The sequence below is a fragment of the Neofelis nebulosa genome, chromosome 2, assembly GCF_028018385.1.
Source record: "Neofelis nebulosa isolate mNeoNeb1 chromosome 2, mNeoNeb1.pri, whole genome shotgun sequence".
Classification (NCBI taxonomy): domain Eukaryota; kingdom Metazoa; phylum Chordata; class Mammalia; order Carnivora; family Felidae; genus Neofelis; species Neofelis nebulosa.
In genome coordinates, this window is record NC_080783.1 from 59,197,264 (window position 1) to 59,222,511 (window position 25,248).

General features: G+C 37.9%; 2 protein-coding genes across 3 annotated transcripts in view; one reads left to right on the forward strand and one right to left on the reverse strand.

The window, feature by feature from the left end:
- SCRN3 (secernin 3) overlaps window positions 1-5,425 on the reverse strand; it is a 33,607-nt gene extending 28,182 nt beyond the window's left edge. Inside the window, exons 1-3 of one of the 2 annotated variants that reach the window (XM_058713645.1) lie at window positions 4,923-5,425; window positions 3,163-3,331; window positions 1,248-1,429 (exon numbers count right to left, since the gene is read on the reverse strand). In XM_058713645.1, the coding sequence (XP_058569628.1) occupies window positions 1,248-1,429; window positions 3,163-3,321 (341 nt within the window). In that variant the 5' untranslated portion in view covers window positions 3,322-3,331; window positions 4,923-5,425. The remainder of the gene's footprint in view (window positions 1-1,247; window positions 1,430-3,162; window positions 3,332-4,922) is intronic. The other variant, XM_058713652.1, reaches the window with a different exon arrangement.
- A 112-nt stretch (window positions 5,426-5,537) lies between these two features.
- CIR1 (corepressor interacting with RBPJ, CIR1) overlaps window positions 5,538-25,248 on the forward strand; it is a 43,645-nt gene continuing 23,934 nt past the window's right edge. Inside the window, exons 1-7 of the mRNA XM_058713632.1 lie at window positions 5,538-5,699; window positions 11,884-11,978; window positions 17,687-17,760; window positions 18,357-18,367; window positions 18,457-18,521; window positions 19,095-19,143; window positions 20,294-20,411. Of these exons, the coding sequence (XP_058569615.1) occupies window positions 5,628-5,699; window positions 11,884-11,978; window positions 17,687-17,760; window positions 18,357-18,367; window positions 18,457-18,521; window positions 19,095-19,143; window positions 20,294-20,411 (484 nt within the window). The 5' untranslated portion in view covers window positions 5,538-5,627. The remainder of the gene's footprint in view (window positions 5,700-11,883; window positions 11,979-17,686; window positions 17,761-18,356; window positions 18,368-18,456; window positions 18,522-19,094; window positions 19,144-20,293; window positions 20,412-25,248) is intronic.

Genomic DNA, 25,248 nt, shown 5'->3' on the forward strand with positions numbered 1-25,248 from the left:
GAGAGAGAGACAGAGCATGAACGGGGGAGGGGCAGAGAGAGAGGGAGACACAGAATCGGAAACAGGCTCCAGGCTCCGAGCCATCAGCCCAGAGCCCTACGCGGGGCTCGAACTCACGGACCGCGAGATCGTGACCTGGCTGAAGTCGGAGGCTTAACCGACTGCGCCACCCAGGCGCCCCTCCAATGTGGTAACTTATTGCCAAGTTGCTTTATCTCTGTACCTCAGGTATCTCATCTGTAAAATGAGGATAATAATATATAGTCCATGAGTTACTGTGAGAATTAAGGTCTGATAAAGTATATTTGGTATTTCCAAAAAACCATAATTTTCAACTCCTTCTCTCAATGATATTTGAGTCTTCAAATTACATGCCTATATGGGCATACTTTGGAGATAATGCAGGAGCAGTTACAGGCCACTGGAATAAAATGAATATTGCGAAAAGTGAGTCAAATGAATTTTTTGGTTTCCAAGTGTATATAAAAGTTATGTTCACACTATACTGTAGTCTATTAAGTATGCAACAGCATTACATCTAAAAAAACAATTATATACCTTAATTTAAAAATTAATTTAAAACTATTGCTAAAAAATGCTAACCATTATCTGAGCTTTCAATAAGTTATAATCACTGATTACAGATCACCATAATATAATAATAATAAAAAGTTTGAAATAGTGTGAGAACTGGGGCGCCTGGGTGACTCAGTCAGTTGAGCGTCCAACTCTTGGTTTTGGCTCAGGTCATGATCTCACAGTTCATGAGTTCAAACCCCACATCGGGCTCTGTGCTGACAGTGCAGACCTGCTTGGGATTCTCCCTCCCTCTCTCTGCCCCTCCCCCACTCATGCTGTCTCTGTCTCCCTCAAAATAAACAAATATACTTAAAAAAAATACACAAATAAAAAAAATAGCGCAAGGCACAAAAATCGTGTGATACCAAAATGCGACACAGAGACACAAAGTGAGCAAATGCTATTGTAAAAAATGGCACCAACAGACTTGCCTGACACAGCATCGCCACAAACCTTCCATTTCTAAAAAATGCAATATCTGTGAAGTGCCATAAAGGAAACCATAATAAAGTGAGGTATGCCTGTATTCTAAAGCATTTTAACACAAACTATGAAGTATCGACATCCCCAAAATGGGACAAAAATAGGAAAATAAAACTGGCAAGAGGTATACCGAAATTAAAATTTTAGACATGGTCTATACCAGAAAAATATAACTAAAAAATAACCTGACAAGATCCATGCCCAGTAGCGCCTCTTCATCACACACTTCTTCTCTTCCCCATACAGCTTCATTCCCAATGCAAACTCCATGCTCGTTGGCTCCCATTTCTGCCCCCCATAACCAAGCTGGGCGACTGAGGACAACAGCATATGTTTCAGGAACTTGATCAATTTCTATGTAAGTACACTGTAAAGAAAGGCATAACAACAACCATAAAACCCACAAGAAAATGTTACCAAATTCTAGAATCCTAAAAATCAATCAGAAGACATGTCCGTTATGAAATAAAGTATAACTAACTTAAAAATTTCAATAATAAAGTCATTACCCTTAAAACATATTCAGAATTGACCCTAAAGCTTTTATTCATTCAAATATTTACTAAGCATCTCCTCTTATAAAGTACTCTGCTAAGAGATATGTTAGTTACAAAGATGAATTAGATACAGATCTTGCTTTCAAGAAACTAAGGCTTGCACATTAACTAAAATATAACAAAATGTAAAGTATAAGGGCTGTGAAGAAAAATAAAAATGAGGTGCTAACGGAAGCTCAGTCTAGAGAGAGATAGTTTCTAGTTGTGAAATCTTGAAACATTTTGTAGAGGAGGATGTATTGAGTTGATGCTTAAGGGAGGAGACCTCAATCTCAATGTCTAGTATTTCTTAATTAGTGACCTAAGTCCCATATGTTAGCCCTTACATACAAGAGAATTGCTTGTATGAATTACATACAAGATAATTATGTAGCATGTGAAAGTCAACCATCTGGTATGTCCACAGTAGTGAAAAGAATAAGAACCACTGGCTTCAGAACAGGAGAAATTTAAACATAAAGAGAGAAAGTGGAAAGGGACCCATGATGAATAAATAGTCTCAGCAAAAGAAAAAAAAATTTCCCTGTATACAGAAAACATCTAATATTTAATATATTTTGTTATTAGAATACCAATAAAATGAAATCTAAAAAATATATGTTAGCAATAAAAGCATGATATGAAACTTCCGTGTTGAATGGGTTTTTAATAAAAATTTTTAAAAGGATCGTTTAATTAATGTGTGTACTACCGAATGATTGCATAAAATGCATATTAATAATGTAACCACAGGGCCCCATAAACCTTTTTTGATGTTAAAACTGTTATTTCCAGAGATTGGAATGACTTTCTCTATTCTACACCAATCAGAATCCTTTCTGGCCATCAAACTCCAGCTGAATCCAAGCTCCTGGGGAAGCCTTCCTCGATCTCTAGTCTGAATTAATTGCTCCTTCTCTATTGCTGACACAACTTGGGGCTCTTATTAAAGCATCCCACTTTATAATGGGGTTAATTACATATACATCCTATTCCTCTACTAGACTCTAAGCTCCTGGAAGACAGAACTAGTCTTTTTTTTTTTTTTAATTTTTTTTTCACCGTTTTTTTATTTATTTTTGGGACAGAGAGAGACAGAGCATGAACGGGGGAGGGGCAGAGAGAGAGGGAGACACAGAATCGGAAACAGGCTCCAGGCTCCGAGCCATCAGCCCAGAGCCTGACGCGGGGCTCGAACTCACGGACCGCGAGATTGTGACCTGGCTGAAGTCGGACGCTTAACCGACTGCGCCACCCAGGCGCCCCAAGACAGAACTAGTCTTGACAGCAGGCGTTAAATCCTTGCCCTATTTGACATGCTTGCATATGATAAACATTCGAATATTTGATCAAAGAATCAACAACTATTTCTATTGTTTTTTCAGCTTCCTCCAAATCACTGAAATAAAAGACCAGAAGTCTAATTCTGACTCAAATTATTTTTCAAATTTAAATTCTTGAATTTTTAACTTCTAGAGTCTCTGCCAAATAACTAGCTAATTAAAAAGCTGCTTATGATACTTTTAAAGAAAACTATTGCTAACAAAACATGTACTTCACCTACCTGAAGATGTTCTGTCAGGTTCTCATGAACTGCAGCAGGAAAATAAACTACCTCCTGTACTTCATCACACAATCTATCTGAATTTTTTCCAAAAATAATCCTGTTATCAACCGTTGCTGGAGGTAATGCCACAAAAGTATCACAGGAACAAGGTTCCATTTTTTAAAAACTAAAAAACATATAGAAGATTCAAAATAAAAAGGGAGAAACATTTTTAGTATATACAAAACAAAGAGTTTTACTTGACAACCAAGGGATGTTATTGCCATATCAAATAAAGAGTGTTCATTAACGTTTTAAACTTTATACTGCACCACAAAAATCTGTAAGAAAATGACTTGGGAATGAATCTTGTACTACAAGAATCAATAAGAAAATGACATTACAAGTAACTTCTTCTAGTCTATAGGTTAAATTTATCCTCTAAGATCTTTCTCTCCCGAAGTTTTCCCTGAATCTCCTTTCAGTATTTCCATATTTGGGAACCCATGCACTTTACTGCTATGAAGACTATATTTGTGTACGCCTATGAGTTTCCTTATTTGTGCACATATATGAGTCTCCTTCTGGACAATAAGATCCATGAGGGTTGGGAGCGTGCTTTATTAATCTTTGTATTCTCATCACCTGAAGTTATGAAATGTCCCAGTATTTCCTCAAAGGAAGGAAGGGGTCTCCTTTGAGCTGGAGAAGAATACACCCAGATTATAATACTGAGAAGACTGAAATTTTAAGACTCACTGATCAGACAAATACAAAAACATGTCAATCAAAATACCAAACTGTTGATATGTCTAGGAAGAAGTTCACATACATAACTTATAAATCCTGATTGTAGAATTTAGTATCAAGATTGTGTCTTCATTTGTAATTTGGAAAACCCGAAATCCTCAGTTTTGGTAGATCATATTTGCTTCCAGAATGGACATACTGTTTTAGAGTTTCCTGCTTTCCCTTATTTTATAATGCCCAAACTTTAGAATGGCTTTACACAAACAGATACTAGCAGTTTATTTTATTAAAAAAAATTTTTTTTGAGAGAGAGAGAGAGAGAGAGAGAGAGAGAGAGAGAGAGAGAGAATTTTAACCAGGATCCATGGTCAGCGACCCTGGGATCAGGACCTGAGCAGAACTCGAGATTGGATGATCCACTGACTGAGTCACCCAGGTAACCCATACTAGCAGTTTAAAAACAAAAAGTCAGTTTAATAAATGTTTCATTCAAAAGAAAACAAGTGACTCAAGTAAGAAAGAAACACGTTCAGCCTGAAACTCCTAACACTTTACTCTTGTTATTGAAAGAGGGGAGTCACGATTGCTGCTGTTCTTTTCTGTGTAAATTTCAATCTTTATGCCCTAGGTCACGTTCTATTTGTGTTCCAAAGTTAGTTATACCACTGCATGACCTTGGCAAGCTATTCAATCTCGAACTAAGCCTTCTGCCTCATCGGTAAATATCTCAGGAGGTTGTTATTAGAATTTAAAAACACAGTGTGCAAAGCGTTTTTGCACAGTGCAAGGAACATATCAGACACTCAAATGAAAGCTGTTATTATTGGGCAGAAGAGTATATTTCTCATAAAAGGCTTATTCTTGTTATCATACCCACCCCCTCCTTGCTGAGGATTTGGTTGGTGGATCCCCTACAGCAAAGCAGCCATGTCCACTCAAAACCCTGGAGTCTGAAGGGCCGTCAAAATGCGCTAGATGATCTATGCTAACTGGAGTCATACGAGAAGCTAAGGAAACACGCCACCTACTTAGGAAAACGCCTAGCACGTTTAGAAGGGGATGGCTTGAGAGTCTTTATTAACTCCCAGTACGCATTCATCATCAACAAATGTTTAGGAACATCTTTCTGAACCAGGCACGGTACAGCTGAGAATCCTCGCTCTTATGGAGTTGACATTCCATTTTATATGCTTTAGTTCCCCAAGCGTTTTTAGAAATATCACACCGTTTGATCCACCCGATCCGTACGTACTACAGTTTGGACGAGAAGTACTATTTTCAAAACGCAGACGAGAAAACTCGGTGCGGAGAACTTTATGTACCTGGAGTCAGAGTTCACAGAATAAAGAGGACGAACTTCAAGCACCCCTTGCCACCCAGCACACACTCTGCACCCCAGCTGGCGGCGCTCAGCCCGCAGCCGGCTCACCCCAGACCCGGGGCCTCTCCCAGAGCTCCTCGGTCCCGCCGCGCCACTGCGCGCGGCTTCCCACCTAGCACCACAACTTTGCACGCCCCTCCCCCGTTCACGCCCCTCCCCTGGCCTAGAAACTAACCTCAGTGAAAGGGGTAAGGGGTGTGCTAGGGCGGGCGGAGGAGCTAGCGGCCGGAAGCTGTCACCTTTGACCGCGGAAGTTCCCGCTGCCACTGGAGGCGCAGTTCCGGTTAGGCGGCAGTATTTGTTTACGTTGTTCACAGTTCCAGTGGCCGCCGGCCCCAGCTTAGGCTTCAAGATGGGGAAGTCTTTTGCCAATTTCATGTGCAAGAAGGACTTTCATCCCGCCTCCAAATCCAATATCAAGAAAGTGAGTAAGGGGAGCCGGGTAGGGTTCTGGCTCTTGGCGCCTGGGATCCCCAGGGCTGGAGGTGATGAAAGTGGTTGTGTCTGTGGGATTTCTGGAACAGTCGCCGCTTCCCCGGGCCTGACACCCTGGTCTTCCCGCCCCTTTTTCTCTGCTGAGAAACTCGCTAATAAAGCTGGCCTTGACGCTTATTCTCCATCAGCCGGGAGGCGGGCAGCCTTCGTCTGCCCGGTCGGCTTGTCATCTAGAATGTGTAAATCTGTAAGATACGAAGTATGATCATATGGTTCCTCGTTACTTTCTCAACTGTTTTTGGTTTTGTCTTTTCGGATCACAGGGATCGTGGCTTCTGAGCTCTGCTATCCTGTACAAAGGTGATTCCCTGTTTATTTAAGATAGCTCTTAAAAGGGAAATAAAGGCACCTCTTCCTGTCTTTATCCCACCCGATAATGTAGCGTCTGCCTGGTGAACTCTTTGAAGTTTGGCTGTTTATTTTACTTAATATTTTTTTTAATTGACTTGTATACAACGTTACATTAGTTTCCGATATACAACGAAGTTTGGCCTTTTTTAAAATTTTTTATTATTGTTTTTTTAAAGTAATCTCTACACTCAACGTGCAGCTCTAACTCCTGCCCAGGAAATCAAGAGGCGCTTGCTCTACCAACTTGGTCAGCCAAGCGCTCCCAGCACAGTCACTTTTAGCCCTGAGATCTTACACAAATACTTAATATCCTTTATCCTCAGCCTCCTAATCTATAAATTTAAAATGAACAGTATCAGTTGCCTTGACTTGTGAAATTGTTATGAGGACTAAATAAGCTGGTATAGATAAAGGCTTGAAACAAAGTACCACATAGAGGGATTGCTCAATAAAATGTTAATTTCTCCTATACACATACTTATTTTTAGCCTGCTCCTAAAATGCATGTATTACCCAGAGCTTCATCCTTGGCCTATGCCTTACTTTATATGCTTTCCCAGGCAATCACGTCCAATTTCATGGTTTTAACTACTTCTTTACTCAGGACTCTCACAGTCTCACATTTCTTCTCCCAGCTTGGGGCATGTCAAGACAACTATATACTGGAAATTATCATCTTGACATATTACAGGCATCTCAAGCTCAACATGTCTGAAATGGATATGTCTTTCATTCAAAATCTGCTCTTCATTTTATACTTCCTATCTCATGAGTAGGAAATAGAGGTGGTAACACACATCCTGTCACCCAACCCAGAAATTCAAGATATATCCCTTTTCCGGTACCCCTTTATCTAGGTAGCTAATAAATTCAATTTGTCTTACCTTCCAAATATTTCGAATTCATCTCTCCTCTTTATCACTACTACCTGTTTTTTAGCTCAGACCCTCGTCATCTTCCACCTGAACTATTAAATTTCCTAACAGGTTTGGTTTGGGGTGGGGGGGGGCTTTGTTTGTTTGTTTTGGTTTGGTTTTTTTGGCCTCCAGTCTTGACCCCTCTCAAATCCATTCTCTACATCGCTAGCAGAATAATATTTTTTATTTGGCAACTTTATTGAGGTACAATTCACATACTAGACAATTGCCCACTTAAAGTGTACTGTTCAGTGGTTTTTAGTATATTCACAGATTTGTGCAATCACCACCACAAACAATTTAGAATACTTACATCATCTCCCCACAAGACCTGTATCTGTTAGCAGTTATTCTCCATTTGTCCTTACCACCATCCCCGCCCCGCCCCCATCCTGAGGTAACCACTAACCTACTTTATTTCTGTGGCTTTGCCTATTCGGGATGTTTCCTAAAAATGTAATCATGCAATATATGACCTTTTGTGGCTGGTTTCTTTCACTTACCATAACAGTTTTGAAGTTCGTCCATGTTGTAGAACGTGTCAGTATTGTATTTCTTTTTATGGCTTAATAATTCCATTGTATCGATATAGTACATTTTATGTATCCATTCATCAGTTGAATATTTGCGTTGTTTCCATAGAGTGATCTTTTTAAAGCACAAATCTGATTGCTTGGCTTCTTAGTAAAATACTACAGGATTAAATCCTAGTTATCTGGCTTCAGTTTATTTTTCCTTCTTCATCCCCTATTGCTACTCTCTTACCTCAGATTTTACACTCCAGTAATATTAAACTACTTAATTCTTATTTTGCACCTTTTGGCCTTTGTCTGAGCTTTTCCCTCTGCCAGTACTATCTTACCGTGTTTTTTTCCTTGGCTAATTTTGATCCTTTTCAAAACCCTGCTTGACATGTATGGTATTACTTGTGTAGAGGGTTATTTGTTGAAGCAGAGTTTGTAATAGCAAAAGATTGGAAATTTCCTAAATGCCCATCAGTACAACAGGAGATTGGTTAAGTAAATGATGGGATAGCTCCACAGTAAAATGATATTCAGCCCCTCCTCCCTCCAAAACCAAGAAATTTGTTTTTAACTGACCTAGGAATGATCTCTATGATACTCAATTTTATTTTATACATATTCTGTGTATACATGCAGTATATGTTACCATTTATGAAAAAAGTGAGAAAAGAATGTGTATGAGATATATATATATATATATATATATATATATACACATGTATATATATATACACATACATGTATGTATATATATACACACACATTGTTTTCTGTATATATGCATTAGAACATCTTTGGAAGGATATAGAAGAAATAATATCATTGGCTGCCTATGAATATATTTACTTAATTTAAAAATTAACTTCTGGAGCATCTGGGTGGCTCAGTTGGTTAAGCGTCGCATTTTGGCTCAGGTCATGATCTTGTGGTTCATGAATTCCAGCCTCACTTCAGATCTTCTGTCCCCCTCTCTCTGCCCGTCCCTCACTCATTCTTTCTCTCTCGCGCGCGCAAAGTAAATAAATAAACTTTAAAAAATATATTGGTAAAAAAAAAATTAACTTCTAAAAACCAAAACTTAGGCGCCTGGGTGGCTCAGTCGGTTAAGCATCTGACTTTAGCTCAGGTCCTGATCTCATGGTTCATGAGTTTGAGCCCCACATCAGGCTCTGTGCTGTCAGTGCAGAGACCACTTCAGATCCTCTGCCCCCGCCCCCCCGCCCCCTGCTTCTCCCTTGCTCTCTCTCTCTCTCAAAAATAAATAAAAATTAAAAAATAACAAAGTAAAAACCACAACTTGCTATAAAGTATTCCATTATACCAGCCTTCCTCCCGTCCTCTAAAGTTAATCACCATCTTGTTCTCTTTCTTTATCTTGTATGTATTCCTATTATCCAGATAGCAAACTTTGTTATCACTTACACAGTTCATTTTTTTATTCTGAAATAGCTTAAACATACTTTTTTTATTAGCAAATTCTGAGCATTTTCAAGGCTAAGAATGTGTTTTATTTTTATTCCAGTCCATGATACTCAGTATGTATTTAAGCTCTTGAGCAATTGAGACTGGTGAAATAACATTGTAAAATCTAAAACTTTAAATAAATGATAGTTATTCTGTTAGAAATGCCATGTTATGATTAGTGTGTTACTCTCCCAGGCAGTGACCCCTTGCATGTCTTTGTTGCAACTGTTTTCATTTTGAGCTGCAGTGAAAATTCCAAACATGTGCTTTTTACTGCCTATCCCAAGTGTAGGTTTTTCTTTTGTAACATTACATTGGTAAGTATGAAGTCAGTGGAGAAAACGTTCAGAAACTTATCCCAAAAGAAATTTTTGGTATATTCTGTCCCTGAAGAATTCTTTTCATTTCTGTTTTTGCTTTCACTTCCATATGAATTCCTACTTGTCCATCTCAAACTGTGTCCCCTTGGAAACTTCCTATTTCATCACTACTAAAATACTGGTGGGGCACTTGGGTGGCTCACTCAGTTGACCTTCGAAACTCTTGGTTTCGGCTCAGGTCATGATCTCATGATTTGGTTCAGTCTTAGCACTGATATTGCAGAGCCTGCTTGGGATTCTCTCTCTTCTTCTCTTTCTGCCTGAATGAGCGACCGAGTGAGTGAGTGAGTGAGTGAATGAATACATACATACATGCATACACACATACAAACAAACTGGTAACTACCCCTGTTTTGCTTCTAAAATTAACTAACGGCAGCCTTGTCCCACACCTATTTGCCCCCACAGTTAATGACATAATTTTATCAATGTAAGTATTTGTCCTCTAATTTACCTTCTTAAAACCTAGCATGTTTAGAAAGTTTTGTGTGTGTGTGTGTTGTTTTGTTTTGTTTTTGAGAGATATCGCAAGTGAGCTCAGGGCAGTGAAAGAGATAGAGAATCCCACAAGTGGCAGAGAGAGGGAGAGAGAGAGAAAGAGAAGCGCGGCTCACCCCAAGTGAGGCACGTGCTCACCCAAAGCAGGGCTCAAGCTCACACGCTGTAGGACTTGAACTCACGAACCGTGAGATCATGACCTGAGCTGAAGTCAGAGGCTTAACAACTGAGCCACACAGGCACCCATGGATAGAAGGTTTTGACTTGCTCTTTACGTTGAATGATTGTCAAATACTGTGTCCTTTACTGTAAAGGCAGTTGGAAGGCATTTGATACCTTTTCAGTCTAGAAATAACCTGATTAAGTATCCTTGCTTAAGTTGTGTGGGCTTTTTACCTCCACCGCATTTATGATTTTGAGGATTTCATGTAGGGATACATTCAGCCTGTGATATTGGTGCCCTTGAGCAACTCCAAGGCATTTCATGCATCTCTCTCTTATCTCTGTTTCCTCTCTTGTCTCTTCCCTTTTTTCTGCAACTGCCTTTCAATTCCTTTTCTTTTTTTCTTTTTCTCATCCTCCATTTCTCCTCCATTGGCATTTGGGAGCATTGTTTAATCCTACTGGCTGTGCCTTGGGTGTTTTCTTGGCTAGACATACTCCATATAGAAAGATTATCATTCTCTTCTCCGAAATAACACAGAGACTAAGTGCAAGAAGCTGTTGTACCACAGGTACTTAAAGTGGTTCTTAAAAATTTTTTTTTAATGTTTATTTATTTTTGAGAGACAGAGATGGGATGTGAGTGGGTTAGGGGCAGAGAGAGAGGGAGACACGGAATCCGAAGCAGGCTCCAGGCTCTGAGCAGTCAGCACAGAGCCCAATGTGGGGCTCGAACTCACGAGCTGTGAGGTCATGACCCAAGCCGAAGTCGGATGCTCAACCGACTGGGCCACCCAGGCGCCCCCTAAAGTGGTTGTTAAATTTGATTTTTTCCTGAAAGCTAGCTATTTTGAATAACTAGATTTTTTTTTCTTTTTTTAAGTTATTATTTTTTTTAATTTACATTCAAGCTAGTTAACAAATAGTGTAATAACAATTTCAGGAATAGAATTTAGTGATTCATCCCTTACATGTAACACCCAGTGCTCATCCCAACAGGTGTCCTTCTTAATGCCCCTCTCCCATTTAGCCCATCTCCCCACCCAAAACCCCTCCAGTAACCCTCTGTTCTCTGTATTTAAGAGTCTCTTATGGTTTGTCCCCCTCCCTGTTTTTATGTTATTTTTGCTTCCCTTCCCATATGTTCATCTGTTTTGTATCTGAAATTCCTCATATGAGTGAAGTCATATATTTGTCTTTTTGTGGCTGACTTATTTTGCTTAGCATAATACACTATAGTTCCATCCACATTGTTGCAAATGGCAAGATTTTATTCTTTTTGATTGCTGAGTAATATTCCATTATATATATACATACACACACACCACATCTTTATCCATTCATCAGTTGATGGACATTTGGGCTCTTTCCATACTTAGCCTATTGTCCATAGCACTACTATACACATTGGGGTGCATGTGCACCTTCAAATCAGCACTCCTGCATCCTTTGGATAAATACCTAGTAGTGTAATTGCTAGGTCATAGGGTAGTTCTATTTTTAATTTTTGAGGAACCTCCATACTGTTTTCCAGAGTGGCTGCACCAGTTTGCATTCCTACCAGCAGTGCAAAAGGGTTCCCCTTTCTCCACATCCTCGCCAACATCTGTTGTTGCCTGGGTTGTTAATTTTAGCCATTGAATGTGTAGATTTAAGGACCTGTACCAAGGTACAAGTCAGACTTTTCAGTTGTCATCTTCTGATGATGTCATTATGACCAAAATAGATTATATTGTAAACTATATACAATAACATTTTATATTTTGTTATAAAATACGAGCAAACTTTCTGTTTTAATTTTTTACTTCACTAATTAGGTATGGATGGCAGAGCAGAAAATATCATATGATAAGAAGAAACAAGAAGAATTAATGCAACAATATCTTAAAGAACAAGAATCATATGACAATAGGTAAGAAATTTCACTATGCTGGTGTTTTTAGAATGATCAGTTGCATGAGAATGATCCCTTACTGAATCATGTATTAAATTAGCTTTTTTGAATTGAATACCCCAATGATAGGATTCTATTTCCTGTGAACCCTCTTTACTCTGATATCTGTACGTGGCCACTTTTTCCAACCTTACCAATAATTCACATAAAATATACATTGATGTGACTCCATATACAGGTTATGAGGAAGTCCCAACTTAGGTAAAGCTTGGAAGAACAATAAAAGTCTACACTTGAACTACTGACACCTCTTACAGAGATATTTCTTTAGTATACACTGAAATGAAAAGATGCATAGGACACCATCAAAAGTAAAGTGTCTCTACTTGACCTGGATATCATTGCTCTGTTAATGGCAGGATCATAACTAGAGTTCTTTGTTGGTTTATTCCAGCACAGTGCCTCCCGTTTAGCTCTTGTCATTTTGTGTTTATATTAGCAAGTCTAACTCTGAAGCTGGTTGCTCTTGGTTAATCAAACAGGTGAATAGTGATGTTTTAATTATATGGACCACACTGTCTGCAGCTCAGTTCTGTTTTTCATCAAAATATAGAACATAAGTAAGGTACTACTAGACTATTACTTAATATTCTCTTTAAAATCTAATGTAGTGTCGGGCACCTGGGTAGCTCATTTGATTAAGATTCCGACTCTTGACTTTGGCCCAGGTCATGATCTCATGGTTAATGAGTTTGAACCCTGAGTGGGTTCTGCAGTGACAGTGCGGAGCCTGCTTGGGATTTATCCCTCTCTCTCCCCCCCGCCCCCTTGCTCTCTCGCTCTCTAAATAAAAATAAACTTAAAAATATATATATATATATATGTAGTGTATCAAGAGCAAAATTATAGAAATAAAACTTCTACTTCAATTAAATACTTTTCACAATAATTCTATTCAATCTGGTTAACTTTTATTGAGTACCTCCTTTGGTGCAAGACAATAAAAGGCCCCTTTGTTATAGGGGCCTGTAAAGTGGGATATGTAGTTTGTCTCTGCCCTCAGGAATTCTCTCGTAAGGGATACGTACATATAGTTCAAAGCTGAATATAATAATGATGTATTAAAAACACAAGTTTTAAAAACAATAGCATGCTAACATAGGACACAGTAATTCCATTTGGGATAACAAGGTAAGACTTAATGAAAGAACGGACATTTGAGCTGAACTATGAAGAATGTTAAGGATTTAGATCCATGGTTCTCATCTGAAGTCCATTATCCACCCCCCTCTTCCCCCCTCCCCTGCCAGGGGACATGTGGCAATGTTTGGACACGTTTTTGATTGTCACAGCTCAGATGTTGGATGCTACCAGCATCTAGTGGGTGGAGACTAGGGATGCTGCAGAACAACCTACAATGTGCAGGACAGCCCCACACAACGAAGAATGATCTGGTCCAAAAGGTCAGTAGCACCACTGTTGAGAAACCCTGATTTACATATAGTAAAAGCTTATTAAAGATCACAGTGGGAAAGTAGAGAGGTGTTCGGGGAAACAGCCTATAGTTGCGTTAGGCTGATAAAGAGATAGTGGAGGTGAAAAAGTGGCTTTGCAGCAGATTATACTGTTTATTCTTTTTTAAAAAATTGTTTTTTAATGTTCATTTTTTGAGAGAGAGACAGAGCATGAGTAAGGGGAGGGATAGAGAGAGAGGGAGACACAGCACAGAGCCTGACACGGGGCTCAGACTCCAGGACTGCGAGATCATGACCTGAGCCAAAGTCGAATGCTTAACCAACCGAGCCACCCAGGTGCCCCATACTGTTTATTCTTGATCTTAAAAAAAGTTACTTTACTCTCTTTGTAATTAAATACTTGAAGCCATGCAAATAATCTATTTTTCCTTGAACTTTTGTCCACTAATTTAGCATTTATTGGTGGATACTGCCTGCATTAGTTATTACCATGGTATTCTAATGGTGATTTTCTATTCCTCTCATTCCCTCTACATTTTAAAATTTGAATTCCTCTGGAAACAAGAATTTTCCCTTTCCCTATTTAGTTATTTATTTAATCATTTATTTCTATCAGTATGGACTCAGATATTTATTTAATGGGTTATAATCCAGGGGCACCTGGGTGTCTCAGTCGGTTAAGTGTCTGACTGCAGCTCAGGTCATGATCTCACAGTTCCTGGGTTCAAGCCCCGCTTTGGGCTCTGTGCTGACAGATCAGAACCTGGAGCCTGCTTTAGATTCTGTGTCTCCCTCTCTCTGCTCCTCCCCCGCTTGCACTCTATCTTACTCTCAAAAATAAATAAACGTTAAAAAAATGTTTTAATGGGTTATAATCCAATACTATTGTTGTTTATTTTGTTGCTCACATTGTTTAAATTTTAGCCTTTGACTGCTCTACCAGCTTGGCTCGTATAACCATTGCAAATGCCCCAACCTTATTTTATTTTATTTTTTAAAATTGTGTTGGCTTTCTAAAGTTTTTTTATTTTATTAATCATTTTGAGAGAGAGAGCATGCACTCACATGTGGGCACAAGCAGGGAAGGACAGAGAAAGAATCCCAAGCAGGCTCTGTGCTATTAGCATGGGAGCGCCATGCAAGGCTCTATCTCACGAACCATGAGATCATGACCCGAGGTGAAATCAAGAATCAGTTGCTTAACCAACTAAAACACCCAGGCATCCCCCACCCTCAGCCTTTTTTAAAACCACTTCCTGGCACCATAAGATGGTCCAAATTTGTCTTTTATTTTTCCCTGCTCTAGCATTGGAATCAACCAAATTGATTGGACCTTGATTCCTTTTATTGGAAAAAGATATTTAGAAGCCAGGTTCTGGACACTAGATGTGTTCACTGCTTCTCTGTTTGGTTATTCAAATGCAAATTTATGAGTAATTGGTGATTTCCAAAGGGTTTTTTTTTTTCTTCATTCAGAAATGTCCTTGGTAGCCAATTTTATTCTTTAGTAATCTAGTTTTTCTAAGTTTTTCCTGCTATAGAGATGTTTCTTAATGTTTATGAATATTGATTCCTACACACTCTTTTTAAAGATGACAGTAACATTTATTATTCTCATTGGATAAAAAAAATTTATTGGGATGTCAAAAAATCTATATCCATTCTGTATACAGTCAACAGCAATAAAAATAATAATAATTTTTACAGGTTTTTAATTGAAATTAAAATGTCAATATCATAGCTTTACTTTTTATTTTATATACCTGTAGAGTTTTGCATGAAGTGGAAATTGGATCTTCCAGTTTTGATTTTATGTTATTTTTATGTCAGTATAAACAAAATGCTTTTTTGCAGGGGTAAAATATATATATTTATATACGTGTATATATATATTTATATATATTTTTATATACCTATATAAATATATATGTAACATTTTTTAAGTGTACAGTTCACAGCATTAATTACATTAACAGTGTTGTGTACATTTCCAGAATTTTTTCCATTACACCAAATAGAAACTCTATACCTATTTAACAGTAACTCTGTATTCCGCCTCCCTTCTGCCCTTGGTAACCACTATTTTACTTTCTAAAGTAAAAATGAATTTGCCTGTTACAGGCGTCTCATATAAGTGGACTCATGAAATATTTATCTCTTTGTGTGTGGCTTATTTCACTTAGCACAGTGTGTTCACGATTGATCCATATTGTAGCATGTATCAGACCTTTTTTTGTTTTATGGCTAAATAATGTTCCATTATATGTATACACCATATTTTGTTTCTCTATCCACCCCTGGATGGACACTTGGGTTGCTTCTACCTTTTGGCTATTATGAGTTATGCTGCTATAAGCATTGGCATGCAAATATCTATCTGTTCAAGTCCCTACTTTCAGTTCCTTTAGGTATATACCTAGGAGTAGATTTGCTGGATCGTATAGTGATTCTGTATTTAGCTTTTGAAGAACCACCAAACTCTCTTCCATAGTGGCTGCACCATCTTACATTCCCGTCAGTAGTGTCCACGGATTCCATTTTCTCCACATCCTCGTCAATGTTTCTTATTTTCCTTTTTTAAAAAATTTTTATAAAGTTTATTTATTTCTGAGAGAGAGAGAGAGAGAGAGAGCAGGGGAGAGGCAGAGAGAGAGGAAGAGAGAGAATCCCAAGCAAGCTTAGCACCCACCATCAGCCCGGAGCCCGACGCGGGGCTCGAGCTCACAAACTGCAAGATCATGACGTGAGCCAAAACCAAGAGTCAGATGCTCAACGAACCGAGCCACCCAGGCACCCCATTTTCCTTTTTTTTTTTTTTTTTTTTTTTAAATAATAGCCATTCTATTTAGTGTGAAGTGGTATCTCATGGTCTTGATTTATACTTCTCTAATAACCAGATGTTGAGCTTTTCACGTGCTTGATTTTAATTTTTAAATGTTGTTATTTGAAGATATGATTTGCACACTTGTTAAAAGGTATATTGTTTTAAGTATATATATTTACAGAGTCTTGGAGCCATCACCCTAATCTAATATCAGAACATTTTCATCATCCAAAAAGGAAATATTGTACCCATTAGCAGTTACTTCCCGTTCCCACACCCTGTCCCTTCTACTTCTCCACCTTAAGCAGTCACTAATTTATTTTCTGTCTCTATAGATTTGCCTATTCTGGACATCTCATATAAATGGGATCATACATATAAATGGTCTTTTGTGACTGGCTTCTTTCACTTAGTATAATGTTTTTGAAGTTCATCTATTTTGTAGCGTGTAGTTCATTTCTTTTTATTGCAAAATAATATTCCATTGTATGGATATAGATCCTGTCATCTTTTTGCTCTCTTCCTTTTTTTTTTTTTTTTTTTTTTGGTAACAGTTCTTTATAAATTCCAATGGAAATAAGAGAAGAATTATAATTATGTAATCCTTTGTGATTGCCTTTTTCAAATATAAGAGGAAATTCTATTCACTCTTTAGCTTTCATCTTTATTATCAGTACTTTACTTGGATCTTATGAATCAAAACTTTAATTCAACCAGCCCTTCAATTTATTGCCGAGCTTAAAAAAAAAAAAAATCATAGCGTTATCTCTCTAAACAGAACCTAAACTGAGAACTTTCAGTGTTAAAACAGAACTAAAAAGAAAATGATTTTTGAGGTGCCGCAGACATTGATTCCATCATAGTAATTAACCTGTTGTAGAATATCTCTAAACTATACTCTCTTCTTTGGCCTCATCAAAGAATGTGATTCTCCTATTGACTGACTTTTATTACAAGCATTAATTGGATTTGACTTTTAAAGAAATTCCAGAGAGACTCATTTTTCCAAAACTGTTTGATCCCTCACAATTAAGAAAAAATGTTGGCACTATTTAACTTAATTCCAAATTTGTGCTGGCATATAGGATTTCAAAGCTGTCATTATTTCCATAGCATTTCAAAGTTTAAGAAAAGCATGTGAGAGTGACCATGGCATTTTTCCCCTTTCCTTCTGGGAGGGCGAGGATCTCTCAGGTAACGAGAAAGTCTCAGAACTTAAAGCCAGTTACTAAAGGGGCAGCACTGTTTGAATTTCCATTCATGTATTTCAGATGTTATCTAATCAGTGAAATAAAGTTTTGGAACTTTCTCCCTAACAAAAATATTTTCTATTAATTCCTTTAGGGATTTTGGAGATGGGGAACAGTTATTCTGTAATTTTTTTCCTCCTACATAAAATTGTTAACTTTATTTCTTATTTCATTTAGGTTGCTTATGGGAGATGAGCGTGTAAAGAATGGCCTTAATTTCATGTATGAGGCCCCACCAGGAGCTAAAAAAGGTACTTGCCTCATTTGCTTTTTTTTTTTTTTTTTTAATGTCTTTGATGTGTTTGCAGCTAAAGATAGAACTGCTATCACAGACATTTTTTTTAAAGTTGCTCTTCATTTTTTAAAATGGCTGTTATTCTGTAAAGATAATTTAAAAATACTGTAATCAATACAATTGAATAAATACTAAAAATATTTGTCTAGTAATATTTCATGATGACTTTTTTTAAATGACTTGATCTTTGAAGAGGAAAAAAGTCAATATCAACGGAAGTGCATTTCTTCTTTTATAATTTGTGTATATATCTTTAGTCCTTACTGATATGAATAGAAAGCATAATATTCTGTCAGTGAAAAATATAAAAGCTTAGAAATTAGGAATTAATGTGCTTATTACATGCTGTCTCATTCAATATTGTATTTATCCTTTAGTGATTTGAATTTTATCATGTGAAAGAAGGAAAAAAAAGTCAAACCAATAAATTCTTACAAGTTACAATTAAGTGCTATGACATCATACTATAGTATAGTGTGGATAGCCAACTTGAATGTTGAAGGTTTTAATTTGATCTTTTTTTTTTCACCCATATTTTGATATGCAATCAAGAAAACAAAGAGGTAAGGTACTATTTTCTGTGTTTAGATTTACTTGCAATAGATTGTAATTTAATGGAAAAGTTGAAAGACTTCCTAATGAATGTTTTTAGAAAGAAGAAACAGAAGGAGAGACTGAATACAAATTTGAATGGCAGAAAGGAGCTCCAAGGGAAAAGTAAGAACCAGTTTTCTTGTAAGATAAAATATTTTATCACCAGCTTTATCTGATATCCCATCTTAGGTTGCCTTCTCGTTCACTAGAGAAGGCAACTAATGTGAAAATCTATTTTATGTGATTTGTCTTATACAGTTTATTTGATCATAGACTTTTTTTTTAAGTTTATTTATTTATTTTGAGAGAGAGAGAGAGAGAGCGTGCACCTGTGGGGGAGGGGCAGAGAGCAAAAGGGAGAGAGAGAGAATCCCAAGCGGGCTCCCCCATGATGCAGAGCTCAGATCCATGAATTGTGAGATCATGACCTGAGCCACAGCCAGACACTTAACTGACTGAGCCACCTAGGTGCCCCTTGATCATAGACTTTAATTTAAATAGATTTTCATTTTTTTAATCACAAATCATCAAACTGGACACTTAATATGAAGTGATGTCTGGAAATACTAAGTAGATTTCATAGTTCTGTGTTATACATTTTATAATGTTTTTAGAACTAGAAAACTATTTTCAGAATAACTGCTGTTTATTAAATTGTTCTTAATATTGTGTTTGTACATTTTCTCTACTTAATAGATATGCCAAAGATGACATGAACATCAGAGATCAGCCCTTTGGTATTCAGGCAAGTGACCCATATTTTACTCTATAAGAATAATTTCTACTTAATAAATACTTCTTTATTGTTGTCCAAAAGGTATTTAAGCTGAGAAAGGGCTCTGTTGTTTTGATTTATATCAGACAGTAAAAGGACTTAGAGGAGAAAACATTAAGTGTAGTAGGTTGATAAAAGATAGGAATCAGGAATTTCATGTCTATGTAGATTCCCTGTATGTATGTCTATTAAATTTGATTTTCTCCTGTTAAAAAAAAAAAAAAAGGTAGGAATCAAAGTTTTGTACTGAGGGTTGTAATGATAAGGGTCTCTTCAGTTTTCAGGAATTTAGAGAATTAGCTCAAGATCAAGAAAAGGTGTAAAACTATTTTTTTAGAACCCAAACATAGTATCACCAGAGGGCCACATTCTTGTTAGAAAAAACATTTTTTGGAGTCCTGCCTTCCTTATTCATATTGTCTGTGGCTGCTTTCCTGCTACATTGGCAGAGTTGAGTAATTGCAACAGATACCTCTGGCCCATAAAGACTTACATACTTAATATCTGGTCCTTCACAGAAGAAGTTTGCCAAACCCTGGTTAGGAAACTGAAACTTTAAAGATTAACTTATTTATTTATTTTTTAAATGTTTGTTTATTTTTTAGAGACAGAGGGAGATAGAGCGTGAGTGGGGGAGGGTCAGAGAGAGAGGGAGACACAGAATCCGAGGCAGGCTCCAGGCTCTGAGCTGTCAGCACAGAGCCCGACGTGGGGTTTGAACCCATGGACCATGAGATCGTGACCTGAGCCAAAGTCAGACACTTAACCAACCGAGCTACCCAGGCGCCCCAAAGATTAACCTTTTTAAATTAGAGAATTTAAGTTTAAGCCATGACGTAATTCCTTTTTGATATTTTACCATTTCTCTTTGGATCACATTGTTTTGTTACCACCAAGTAACAGTCAAAAAGAGATAGTATTCAGTTTAGCTTTTAGGCAGAATATATAAAAGGTTTTAGTATTTATGTTAAATTACCAAAATAGTTATAGAATCTCTTTCCCTGGAAATCTTTTAAAAATGAAAAGTAATTTACCTTAAACCCTGCCAAGGAGTAGGGATTTGAACATTGCTTAGAGTCTCAGTATTTTAATAACTAAAATAATGTTCACTATTTCTCAGGTTCGAAATGTGAGGTGCATTAAATGTCACAAATGGGGTCATGTCAACACAGATCGAGAATGTCCTTTGTTTGGTCTTTCTGGAATAAATGCAAGTTCAGTTCCCACTGATGGCTCAGGTATGCACTAGAGATGATTTATTTGTTTTATAATTTGTATCAAGGACAAACAGCATTTTTCTTTAATATTTCTGGATATTGTTTTCCTTTGGTTGGTTTGTTTGTTTTGACAAAGATATGTACCCAAAATATGATGGTCAATGGGAAGCTCATATATTTTAAATTTTAAATGCTATGTGTTAGAATTTAATTTAATTTTTCTAGCCAAGGGCCCTATAAACTTGATATTAAAGGTAAAATACTGAGACAGGGGTACCTGGATGGCTTAGTCACTTGAGCATCAACTTTGGCTCAGGTCATGATCTCATGGTTGGTGAGTTCAAGGCCTGAGTCCGGCTCTCTGCTATCAGCACAGAGCCTGCTTTGGATCCTCTCCCTCTCTCTCTGCACCTCCCCCTCTTGTGCTCTCTCTCTCTCTCAAAAATAGAATAAACATTATTTAAAAAAAAAAAAAAGGTATTAAGCATAGTTCATCAGGTTAGTAACCTAAAAATAGAAGGAAGAAATGGTTCTTTCTCATATTCCTGTTCCCCTGAATTGTAAATGTAGGCTGATGAAAAGACTCAGCAATTGCCTCATTTAGTTCACAGATAAAATCAAAACTGAATTTTAAAAGATGTTAAATATCAGGGATGCCTGGGTGGCTCAGTTGGTTAAGTATCCAACTTCAGCTCAGGTCATGATCTCACAGTGTGTGCGTTCGAGTCCCTCATCAGGCTCTGCACAAACAGTGCGGAGCCCGCTTGGCATTCTCTCTCTCTCTCTCTCTCTCTCTCTCTCTCTCTCTCTCTCTCTCTCTCTCCCTCTCTCTCTGCCCTTCCCCCACTTGTACTCTCTATCTCTCTCAAAATAAATGAAGTTAAAAAAAAAAAAGAGGGGCGGCTGGGTGGCTCAGTCGGTTAAGCGTCCAACTCTTGGTTTCGGCTCAGGTCATGATCTCATGGCTTGTTTTGTGTGTCTGTGCTGACAGTGCAGAGCCTGCTTGGGATTCTCTCTCTCCCTTTCTGCCCCTCCCCAGCTTGCTCTCTCTCTCTCTCAAAATAAATAAATAAACTTAAAAATTAAAAAAAATATATCATTGTCAAGTTTGACACTGTTTCTCTCTGTCTCTCTCTCTCTCTTTTTTTTTTTTTTTTTAGAGAGGGAAAGAGAGTACAAGCTGGGAAAGGGGCAGAGGGAGAGAGAGACAGAGGGATGCGGGGGAATCTTAAGTAGGCTCCATGCTCAGCATAGAGCCCAATGCAGGGCTCAATCCCATGACCCTGGGATCATGACCTGAGGCAAAATCAAGAATGGGACACTCAACCCACTGAGCCACCCAGGAGCCCCCTGACACTGTTTCTTTAATGGTGTTATAGATGTTAGGATGGGTAGAAGAAGTACACAGATAAAAATATTAAAATTGATTTTTTTTTTTTTAATCCTTACTCCTCTAAAAAAGATTAAGAAACCACATTTTAAGTAGAGGGAAACTATTTGCTCAGTGGTGAGAGAATGTTGGTAGAGACCTTGGTCTGGCAATCTCTGACAAAAGAATGTTCCACTGACACAGTGCAGGTACTCTTAAAATCCACATACTGATGTTCCTTCCTCACCTGCCCCCACTCAAATGGTGAAAGGAGAGCCCCCAAAATAAATAAACCCCTAAAGAACATGGGAGTACACTAGATCATAGATGAGGAACCCATTGGCTTAAATATTTCTGACTATTAATTTTAGTAGTAATAGAAACCTGATGTTTATATCTGAAAGGTATATATGTTTTCTGGAAGGGGTTGCACCTTGCTCCCTTTTCCTTCACTCCAGCCTTGTGGTGCCCTTACAACTGCATGACTTCCGTATTGGCTAGCGGCAGGCAGTGGTGGTAGCTGTCTTTGTTCCCCAGCCTAGTCTTACTTTGATCCTGCTTCTGAGAGAATGAGGATAGATTCCAGACTTAGCCTTTTATTTAGTAATCAACAGACTTGCTTTGATTCTTTTTTATTTTTTTTAACTTTTTTTTGAGAGAGAGAGTGTGTGAGTGGAAGAGGGGTGGGGGGAGAGAGAATCTTAAGCAGGTTCCACGTCCAGCTCAGAGCCGGACATGGGGCTCGATCCCACGACTTTGAGATCATGACCTGAGCTGAAATCAGGGGTTGGACGCTTAACCAACTGAACCACCCATGCACCCCTTGATTCTTTTTTTTTTTTTTTAAAGATTTATTTATTGAAGTAATCTCTACACCTAACATGGGGCTCAAACTTCCAATCCCAAGATCAAGAGTCACATGCTACGAGCTGAGCCAGCCAGGCACCCCTACTTTATCTTGATTCTATATGTTATTTAAAAAAATTTTTTTAATGTTTATTTTTGAGAGAGAGAGACAGAGTGGAAGTGGTAGAGGGGCAGAAAAAGAGAGAGAGAGAGAGAGAGAGAGAGAAAGAAAGAGAGACACAGAATCTGAAGCAGGCTCCAGGCTCTGAGCTGTCAGCATAGAGCCTGATGTGGAGCTCAAACCCACAAAACTGAGACCATGACCTGGGCTGAAGTCGGACACTCAACCGACTGAGCCACCCAGGCGCCCCTGTCTTGATTCTATATTAGAAAGTCTATAACAACCGGAAGAACTTGTGCTATTTACTTAATCTATTTTTAAAAGTATTGGAAACAGTGAACTCACATATAATGAAGCTGGTTATTAGCTCATCTCCAGCCATGCATTTATATTCATAAACCTTGAAGTAATCATTCATTTTATACAAAATTTTTGCACCCCATTTGTGGTGCAGTTGTACTGTAGTACTATTCTGCAATCAAATGAACTTTTTCAAAATAAAGTGAACAAAGTAAAAAAAATACTCTTATTTTTTGGTTCCTAACAAGTTTTAACATATATGTAACCCAACTTGTGATGTCTGCAAATTAGTGATTCTTTATCTGTGTCTAAATGAATTGAGCAGTGGAGTGGTAGAGGGTAGAAAGTATTAACTTTATTGAAATACTATAGTTAACATTCCTAGTATATAAAATGTCCTTTCAAGTCAATATGGTAAAGACGAACATACAAACGCAAAAGAGCAAAGGACAAAAGGAGGAATCCAAATGGCCATTAAACCTGTGAGGACATTTTCAACAGCATTAGTAACCAAAGAAATGAAAACTAAAATAACATATTATCTTTTTTTACCTATGAAATTTGGCAAAGATTTAAAAGAATACATCTGGTGTTGGAGCAAGTGTGGTAAAATGAATTTTAATCCACTGTTGATAAATTGGAACACCATTTTTAAAGTCATTTGATGATAGGTATCAAAAGACTTAAAAACATGCATATCCTTTTACCTAGAAATTCAGCTTCCAAGAATTTATAATAAGAAAGTGGGGGCGCCTGGATGGTTCAGTCAGTTAAGTGTCCAGCTGAGGTCATGATCTCATGGTCCGTGGGTCCAAGCCCTGTGTCAGGCTCTGTGCTGACAGCTCAGAGCCTGGAGCCTGCTTAGGATTCTGTGTCTCCCTTGCTCTCTGCCCCTCGAACTCTGCTTCTCTCTCTCAAAAATAAATAACATTTAAAAAAATTGTTTTTATAATAAGAAAGTGATAAGGTAGATGCTCAAAGGTTTATGGTACTGAAATATCAGGAACAAACCTGGATATCTATCCATAAGAGCTTGGTAAAATAAACTCACTCATTTATTCAGCAATCTTTTATGGAGCACTTACTCTCTGCCAGGCATTTTTCTGGGGTCTAGAATACAATAATATCAAGACAGGAAATGTCTTTACTTTCATTACATTGAAATGACACAAAATAAACTGGTAAGAAAATACTGGGTATTTATAAGTTCTGTGATGAAAATTAAATTGGATACTGTGATGAGAGGTAAATGGTGAGTAATTTTGTATTAAGCAGTCAGGAATGGCCCCCTCTGAGGAACTGATGTTAAACTGCAACTTAAATGACAGGAAAGGTACAACCATGTAAAATCTGGGAGAAGAGCAGTTGGCATCGTACAAGGAATGGCCTTTTTTTTTTTTTCTAAGTTTATTTATTTTGAGAGAGAGCATGTGTGTGCACACAGCAGGTGCAGAGAGAGAGAATCCTAAGCAGGCTCTGTGCTGTGAGTGCAGAGCCCAATGCAGGGCTCAGACTCACAAACTGTGAGATCATGACCTGAGCCAAAATCCAGAGTCCGGATGCTTAACTGACTGAGCAACCCAGGTGCCTCCAGAAGGAACAGCCTTCTAGAATTGGGAGCCATAGATTCTGAGAGGCAGTATGCATAGTGGTTAAGAGCACAGACTGTGGGACTGTGGGGCCTCCTAGATGCCTGATTTGGAACATCTGCTCTGCTACTTAGTAGGCCTGTATTTTCAAGCAAGCTACGTAACTGCTGTATGTCTGCTAATGTCTATGAAATAGATATTCTCGCACCTACCTCATAAGGTGGTCATGAGAGCTAAACAAGTTAATGTGGAGTGCTTGCAATAGTGCCTGGCATATAATAAGCATTTCTTTTTTAAAATAAATTATGGTACATCCCCCCCCAAATGGAATACCATATAGTCATAAGATATAAACAGGTGAATAGAGCTGTATGTCTATGTTGACATATAAGGATATACTAAGGTATATCAAGTAAAAAAAGTTAAGAAGCAATATTGTTTAAAAGTATGTAGGAAAAAAAAAAGTATGTAAGGTTAAAAGATAAAACAACCAGGGTGCCTGGGTGGCTCAGTTGAGTGTCTGACTTTGGCTCAGGTCAGGGTCTCATGGTTCATGGGATCGAGCCCTGCATTGGGCTCTGCTGACAGTGTGGAGCCTGTTTGGGATTCTCTCTCTCTCCCCTTCCCCTGCTT